Source organism: Gekko japonicus, unplaced genomic scaffold (genome assembly GCF_001447785.1).
Source record: "Gekko japonicus isolate JY-2015 unplaced genomic scaffold, Gekko_japonicus_V1.1 scaffold3379, whole genome shotgun sequence".
Classification (NCBI taxonomy): Eukaryota; Metazoa; Chordata; class Lepidosauria; order Squamata; family Gekkonidae; genus Gekko; species Gekko japonicus.
The window spans coordinates 122,227-130,970 of NW_015167156.1; the positions used below are offsets into that span (position 1 = coordinate 122,227).

Consider the following 8,744-nt stretch of genomic DNA (forward strand, 5'->3'; position numbering starts at 1 on the left):
TGGGCGTACAGCAGGGGTCACAGGGGAGTGCGGGGGGGGGGGGAAGGAGGTAGCTGTGAATTCCCTGCATTGTGCAGGGGCTGGACTAGATGACCCTCGGGGATCCCTTCCCGCTCGATGTTTCCACTGCCCGCCAAGCTACTATGTCGGCAGGGCGGGTTAAACCTGATCAGGGTGACCCGCGTGCCTCTCTCCTTCAGTTGCACAAGCCCTCTCCGAGTCCTCCCCAATTTCCCCTCCGCCGAGGGAGGGAGGAAGAGCCACCCCGAAGACACCCCTTGGGCCCGGCAAGAGGGAGTGTCCCCTTAAGGAGCACGGCGAAGTACCTCGCGCCTCACAGGAACAGGCTGAGGAAGTGTTTGTTGTCTGGAACTCCTCCAAGTCGACCGCCGGGCAGCACCACACTGTTCTCCTCGCAGGGTTGAGAAAGTGAAAGAGCCAGATGCTATCTCAGGCCAGCTTATGAATGAAGGTTACTCCACTCTACTAAAGCAGCCGCACAATCTATTCTTATTTGTACTGTTATTGCTATGATTAAAAAGTTTTAGGGCTAATCTGATTCTCTCTCTTCAGTGGGGAAGAAAAAGGGAAGCCGCACCACACTGTTCTCCTCGCAGGGTTGAGAAAGTGAAAGAGCCAGATGCTATCTCAGGCCAGCTTATGAATGAAGGTTACTCCACTCTACTAAAGCAGCCGCACAATCTATTCTTATTTGTACTGTTATTGCTATGATTAAAAAGTTTTAGGGCTAATCTGATTCTCTCTCTTCAGTGGGGAAGAAAAGAGAAGAAGGATTTTTTTTAAAGCCGGTTGTAAAAATTCCAAAGTCAGAGGCGGCTTTCCTACACAAGAGGAGTGTCTCTCTCTCTCCCCCCCTCCCTCCTGACATAGCCTGTTTTTCAAAGTTTAACCAGGACTTGTTTTACCGGGTGGCATCTGAGAAACAGGACGGTCAAGAAGAAAACAAGCTGGAGGAAGAAGATACACCGGAGGAGGAGGCTGAAGGAGAAGCCCAGAGTCTTCTTTTTCATAGAATCATAGAATGTGAGAGTTGGAAAGGGACCTTGCGGGTCATCTAGTCCAACCCCCTGCCCTCTGCAGGAGCAGAGCCGAAAGATCATGATCGTATCGGTAGCCGTGTTAGGCCATATCACCAAAACAGGAGTCTAGATGCACCTGAAAGACTCACAAGCGGGGTTCTTTTTCTGGGGGAATGCGCCAGAGCAGAGTTCCGGGACCTCATTGACAAAATTATGTTTAAAATGTGTAAAAGTTTATGAATTTTCCGTACACAACAGCTAGACAACTTCATTTCCCTCTTGAGAGATCCGGCATATCTCTCTCTCTCTCTTTCTCAAAAAAAAAAAGCCCTGCTAGCAAGATTTGCTCCGACACAAACTTGCAGGAGCCAGTGTAGATCTCGTGCATCAAATGAAGCAAGCCGGACAGCGGATGCTTGAATAAGCCAGTTGGTCTCTAAAGTAACACGGGAGCCCTCTTTTATTTCATCCACACCTCAGTTTGGACCTAACAACGATTTCTACAAAGCAAAATGAGGCATCGACATTCGGCACGCTCAGTGCAGTTTCCTCTAGCCTCACTTCGTAAACACTGTCAACGTGTGGTAAGATTCAGGTGGGTGGCCGCGTTGCTCTGGAGCAGCAGAACCGAGGTTGAGTCCAGTGGCACCTTTAAGATCAACAAAGTTTGCCCTGACCGGGGTAGCCCAGGCAAGCCTCAGATCTCAGAAGCTCAGCAGGGTCGACTCTGGAAAGCGCTTGGAAGGGAGACGTCTCTGGAATACCAGAGGTGGGAGGCGGGGGCAGGCTTTATTCAGCCGCCTCTCTGAATATCCTACAGGCCCCCAGCAGGGATCAGTCACCATGACTTCCTGGTGCACACACACACACACACACATTTTCTAAAAAAAAAAGACCAACAAAGTTTAATTTTGGGTGCGCATGCACACGAAAGCTTGCACCCAGAATTAAACTTGGTTGGTCTTAAGAGGGCCGCTGAATCCAAACTTTAACCCGTAGTAAGACATCCATCAGGAGATGCTTTATTTAATTCTTTTTGAAGCCGTGGATTGTCTTCTTTCCGTCTGAGCCAGCTAAACCGTTTCAGAAGCCAAAGGCATCTCTGAAAACAGGTGTGACTTGGAGGGGTTGGATCTGAATTGTCAGAACCTAAGTAGGGCACGGCGTTGGGTAACAGCGGTATTGATCCACACAAGCTTTGCTGCCTGTTTAGCAAAATTCAGAGGCATGGAGAGATAATCCCCGTTGGGTAGAATTAACTGGGGGCGAAAGGGACCCCCATAAAACAAAAAGGATTCCTCTTTAGGCCGGAATATCAAGGTGAGGTCGCACTGTGCCAAAACTCTCTGAACCGGTTTTTTACATTTTATTAGATTGGTATCCTGCCCTGCCTACACAGCCGGGTCAGGGCGCATTCCATCACACCTCGTACACACAAAAACGGCGAAGACCGATCAAAACACACCAAATAACCTATACCGAGCAAAGCTAACCCGTGCCAAAGCGGGCGAAGCCCCCGTCTACACGGCGCCGCCCCGCGCACGAACGCCCAAGCCGCGTAAAGAACCAAGGGGCCGCTTTCACGCACGCTGGATACCGCCGTTCCCGTCCACTTTAGCAACTGTTTCCAAGTGGATTGTGCCGCTTCACACAGCGGACGTTTCCAGACACACCAAATAAGGCACCTTCAATCCACTTTCAATGCGCTTTGCCACTGGATTTCGCTGTGCGAGATGGCCAACTCCACTTGCAAATGATAGAAGCGATGTTACTGGGCATGGGTGAAATCCGGGCGCAAAATGCGCTGGAAGCGGAGGGAAGGCGTCTTGTCGTTTAGTGCCGTGTGGAAGTGCCCCAGCTGGCCCACCCCACCCCCCAATCCCCGGTGGCGAGATCCGCAGCGAGAGCGGAGTCCCTCCGGAGCGGCCGGCCTCACCTTGACTTCCCTGCAGATCCCGTTCTTCTTGTGCCCGTCGCGCTTGCCGGAGTGGTGGCGCTTCTGCCGGCCGCCCAGGTGCCCGTTGGAGAGGGCGTTGGAGTGCGCCATCTGGCCTGGCCGGGCGCGGGTCCCCCAATCCGGAGCGGCGTCCCGGTCCTTTTTTCCACCCCCTCCTTTCCCCCACTTGGGGACGAAGTCTCCGGGCCGGCGAAGGGAAGGGACCCGCCGGGTCTGGCTGGCTTGCGCGCCCCGGCGCAGCGACGAGCACCTCGCCAAAGCGGCGCGGCCGGCGACGAAAGGCGCGCGGGGCGAAGGGAGCGCCGCTTGCTGCTGCTGCTGCTGCTGCTGCGGCCGCGCCTGCCCGCGGAGGGGAAGAGGAGTGCCCGGGCCCGGCCCTGCTCCCGACCGCCTGGCCGCGACTCCACCCGGCGAGGGAAGGGGAGCCAGTGCAAAGCGGCCCCGACAGCGTCGCGCTAAAAGGAGGCGGAGGAGGAGGCGGGGAGCCTGCCGGGCATCGCGCCCTCGGACGCCCAACGCCTCCGTCGAGGAGCCGGCTGCCTGCTGGCCGGGCGCCAACCAAGGGGAGGCCCCGCAGTCGCCTGGGCCGGGTGGAGCGCACAGGCATTGGGGAGGGGAGGGGGCAGGGCCGCGGCCAGGATTTTTTGCTTGGGGGGGGGATTTGCCGTTTTATTTATTTACTTGTCTCTTTCTTTGCTTTTTACCTCGCCCTCCTCGCCAAGGCGGGCTCAGGGCGGCTTACAGAAGAACTAATAGGTAAACAACAGTACAAATATTAATATATTTTCTTGTGGGGCACCCGTGGTGTAGGCAGTGGGGACAGTGGGGACAGGGCCGGCTCGAGGTGTTTCTGCGCCCTAGGCGAGGCTGCCTCGTGGCGCAGATGCCAACCTCCCGGTGGGGCCTGGAGACCTGGGGACCTCTGGAGTCAGCCACCCTTTTGCTGCCGCCACCACCGCCTCTTTCCCCCCGCCGCCCCCAAAACGGGGGAGGGGGGGAGGCACAGCTTGGCACCTCATCCAGGGCCCGGCACTCTAGGCGAATGCCTAGTTCGCCTAGTGGGTGAGCCGGCCCTGAGTGGGGACGCTTATGCTGCGATCACAGGGGATTCCCCGGGTCCCACTGGCATCCCTGCCGATGTTCCCTCTTAGCTGTGGCATCCTGCTGTGAGCAAAAATTCTGCTTTGTGAGCGGCTGGCATTAAAGTGGCGAGTGAGCGATTTGGCTCCTGCATAAATTAGTTTGCTCTGGAGCCCTCCTTCCTGAGCCGAGACAAAAATGTGTGAGGCGGAGGCTCAAAAACTGTGAGCTGGCTCACACAAACTCAGCTGAGAGGGAACACTGATCCGTACCACCACCACCACCCAGGCAGCTTGATGCAAAACAAAACAAACACACACCCCCATCAGTGTTCCTTCTAAGCTGAGTTAGTGTGAGCCAGCTCACAGTTTTTTAGCCTCCAGCTCACAGATTTTTGTCTTAGCTCAGGAAGGGATGGCTCCGGAGCAAACTACTTTATGCACAGCCAAATCGCTCGCTCACAACGTCAATGCCAGTAGCTCACAAAGTAGAATTTTTGCTCACAAGACCCCGCAGCTTAGAGAGAACATTGCCCCCAGTACACTTCAGCCTACCGGGTGGGTGAGTACAGTTGCCAACTCCAAGTTGGGAAACACCTGGAGCTTTTGGAGGGTGGAGGCTGAGGAGGGCGGGGTTTGGGGAGGGGAGGCACTTCAGCGAGGGACAGTGCCGTAGAGCCCATCTTCCAAAGCGGCCATTTTCTCCTGGCAAACTGATCTCCATGGCTGGGGGGTTGGTAGTATTTGCAGGAGATCTCCAGCCGCCACCTGGCAGTTCGCAACCCTACGGGAGAGTCTTGCCTTGCCAGCTTTGGCCCGCAGCCACAGCCGGTGCGGCCGGCGAGAGGTGAGAGAGTGTGGCCGTGGGGGGCGGGCCCTGAGATGCCCCACTGTAGCCACGGGCCGGGGGTGGGGGGGAGAGAACGGCCGCCATATTCGCACAAGTTTCAAAAGAAGAAGTGTGCTTGGGTCTAGTCCTTTATTTTATTTTATTCATTCATTCCATTTGTATCCCGCCCTCCATGCGAACAGGCTCGGGGTGGCTCAGTCAGATGAACACAAAGTGCTAGGAGTCCTCATCATCGTCCCATCATCAACTGAGATGGCGTGCTACACGATGGACCAAGCAGACAAATTCCGACTCAGTGATCTTCTGGCGTCACACGATGGCATGGCTCGATTCAGAGCTGGGGCCGGCCCATCACCACAGACGGTGGTGGTGGTGGTGGTGGTGAGGGCTCCTAATTGAAAGCCAGGTGGAAGAGCTCCGTCTTGCAGGCCCTGCGGAACTGCAAAAGGTCCCGCAGGGCCCTGATCTCTTCTGGGAGCTCATTCCACCATGTGTGAGCTGGAGGCTAAAAAACTGTGAGCCAGCTCACACTAACTCAGCTTAGAGGGAACACTGGAAGGGACAGCTCCAGAGCAAATGAATTTATGCAGCAGCCCAATCGCTCGCTCACAACTTTAATGCCGGTAGCTCACAAATGTAGAATTTTTGCTCACAAGGCTCCACTGCTTAGAGGGAGCATTGCCCCCCATCCCCTACCATTGGCCAGGGAGGACCTGGAACCCCCTATCTTGGGGTGTAGCCTAGGGGGAGATCTCCACAACGTATTCTACCATCTCTCCAAAGCAGCCATTTTCTCAAGGTTCAGGTGGGTCGCCGTGTTGGTCTGAAGCAACAGTACAAAGTTTGAGTCCAGTCAGGCACCTTGAAGACCAACAGAGCTTAATTCTGGGTATAAACTTTCATGTGCGTGCACACTTCTTCAGATATCATACCACAGAGCTTTAAAAAAATAAAATGAAATCAGAAACTGACGTATCGTCAGTTCGGTTCTCTGAATTTCCAGATTTCATTCAAACGGAAAAGTTTGACTGTGGCAGAAGCTTTTCTGGATTAGAGCCCGTTTCGTCTGCACCGGAGCCTTGCAAGGAAGCACCACTTGGCAATTCTGCCCAAAGCTGATAAGGGGCTGGAAAACTGATCCAGTTGCCAGAGCCTCCAGCCAGACTGTTGAGTTTTAATCAGGGGTCATTTCCTGCAGGAGCGCTCAGGAGCGGAGCTCCGGCAGTAAAGAGCCCAGGGGGCGGGCACATGCAACAAGCCCCACCCCCTGCTCCCAGCAGCCCTCAGTCAGAGCAAGAAGCAGCCAGGTAAATTGCAGAGGCTCCTCCCCCAAATAGCAATCCAAAACAGTCCAGTGGCACCTTTAAGGCCAAGGTTTATTCAGGGACAAGCTCTCCCTCCTCTGCGAGGGCAGATCTGCATGTATCCCCCCCCCCAATCCAAAAGAGTCCAGTGGAGCCTGAGCGGTGGGTGTTGCCTTCTGACACACTTCCGGTGATGTCAGGGTGTGTGGCCTATGCAAATAAGTTATTATAATGAGCTCCTGCACCTCTTTTTCTACGAAATGACCCTTGGTTTTAATCAAAGTTATAATAATTTGGGTTGCCACCCGTTCCATCTAAGCTGAGTTAGTGTGAGCTAGCTCACAGTTTTTTAGCCTCCAGCTCGCAGATTTTTGTCTTCGCTCAGGAAGGATGACTCCAGAGCCAACTAATTTATGCAGCAGCCAAATCGCTCGGTCACAAATTTCATGCCAGTAGCTCATAGAGTAGAATTTTTGCTCACAAGATTACACAGCTTTGAGGGAACATTGGCCACCAGCAGTGTTCCCTGTAAACTGAGTTAGTGTGAGCTAGCTCACAGTTTTTTAGCCTCCAGCTCACAGATCTCTGTCTTAGCTCTGGAAGGGTGGCTCCAGAGCAAACTAATTTCTGCAGCAGCCAAATTGCTTGCTCACAACTTTAATGCCAGTAGCTCACAAAGCAGAATTTTTGCTCACAAGACTCCGCAGCTTAAAGGGAACATTGGCCACCAGTGTTCCCTCTAAACTGAGTTAGTGTGAGCCAGCTCACAGTTTTTTAGCCTCCGCCTCGCACATTGTTGTCTTAGCTCAGGAAGGATGGCTCTGGAGCAGACTAATTTCTGCAGCAGCCCAATCGCTCGCTCACAACTTTAATGCCCGTAGCTCACAAAGTAGAAGTTTTGCCCACAGGACTCCACAGCTTAGAGGGTGCATGGGTTGCCACCTCTGGGGTTTGGAATTTCCTGGAGATTTGGGAGTGGAGCCTGAGGAGGGTAGGCTTTTGGGGACGGGAGGGACCTCAGATGCCTAAACCACTATGGAGTCCGCCCTCCAAAACAGCCATCTTCTCCAGGGGATCTGTTTTCTTTTGGCTGGAGATCGGTTTTAACTCCAGGGGGTCTCCAGGCCCCATCTGGAGGCTGGCAACCATAGATAACATGGCTTTTGAGTCTGGGAAACCAGGAATCTGCATACGGGGGGGGGGTAGGGTTGCAAGATCCAGGTTGGGAAACTCCTGGAGATTTGGGGATGGAGCCTAGGGAGGACAGGGACCTCAGCGGGGTACAAGGCCACAGAGTCCACCCTCCAAAGCATCCATTTTCTCCAGGGGAACCGATCTCTGTAGTCTGGAGATGAGCTGTAATTCCGGGGGGTCCCCCGGTCTGTTATTCTGAGGGATCCCTAGATCACCCTTCTCTGGAAATGATCTTAGAGAGGGGCTGTGGCTCAGTGGTCGAGCACCTGCTTAGCATGCAGAAGGCCCCAGGTTCAATCCCCAGCATCCCTAGTGAAGAGGATCAGGTGTCGTGAAAGACCTCTTCGCCTGAGACCCTGTGTAGGCAATACTGACTTTAGCTGTTGTAGATCTTCCGGGCTGTGTGGCCGTGGTCTTGGCATTGTAGGACCTGACGTTTCGCCAGTAGCTGTGACCGACATCCTCAGAGGTATAACATGGAAAGATGGAGGACTCTCTGTGTCATAGAATCACAGAATGTTAGAGCTGGAAGGGACCTTGCAGGTCATCTAGTCCAGCCCCCTGTACTCTGCAGGAGCATAGTCGAAAGATAGCCCTACATACCTACAACATACCCGAAAGAGGGTCGTCCAGCCTCCGCTTGAAAACGTCCAGCGAAGGAGCATCCACCGCCTCCCGAGGCAGTCTGTTCCACTGCTCAACCCCTCCTGATATTTAGCCGGTAACGACTTCCTTGTAATTTCCACCCATTAGATCTCGTCTTGCAAGCCGGAGCAAGAGAGAATAGATCCGCTCCATCTTCTACATGACAGCCCTTCAAATACTTGAAGACTGCAAAGCAGAGAGTATCCCCAGAACAAAACTTTGTTGGTCTCAAAGGTGCCACTGGACTCAAACTTTGTTCATTTTCTCTACGAAAACTGTGACACAGAGAGTCCTCCATCTTTCTGTGTGATACCTCTGAGGATGCCAGTCACAGCTACTGGCGAAACGTCAGGTCCTACAATGCCAAGACCACGGCCACACAACCTGGAAAATCTACAACAGCTAATGAACTCCAGCCATGAAAGCCTTCGACAAAATACTGACTCTGATGGTATTCAGTACAAGGCAGGTTCAGGTGTTCGTGAGCCACCAGGATATTTTAAAGTTTCCTTTTTCCTCCCTGCCCCCCCACCTTTAAGTTTACACATTTTTCAAATGATCCCTTTTCCCCACCCAGTCAACAGAGCAATCTTCTCCCCCTCCCAAGAAGAATTCCACTAATGGAGAACTAACTCCATTCGCCAGCTAGTTAAATAAACTCCTTTCTCGGGCAAA

The 8,744-nt window shown here is 53.6% G+C and overlaps 1 protein-coding gene across 1 annotated transcript in view; it reads right to left on the reverse strand.

Moving 5' to 3' along the window:
* LOC107112039 (serine palmitoyltransferase 3-like) overlaps nt 1-3,412 on the reverse strand; it is a gene marked incomplete at its 3' end in the record, with an annotated part of 111,331 nt that extends 107,919 nt beyond the window's left edge. Inside the window, exon 1 of the mRNA XM_015413103.1 lies at nt 2,977-3,412. Within this exon, the coding sequence (XP_015268589.1) occupies nt 2,977-3,087 (111 nt within the window). The remainder of the gene's footprint in view (nt 1-2,976) is intronic.
* Between the last annotated feature and the right edge of the window lie 5,332 nt (nt 3,413-8,744).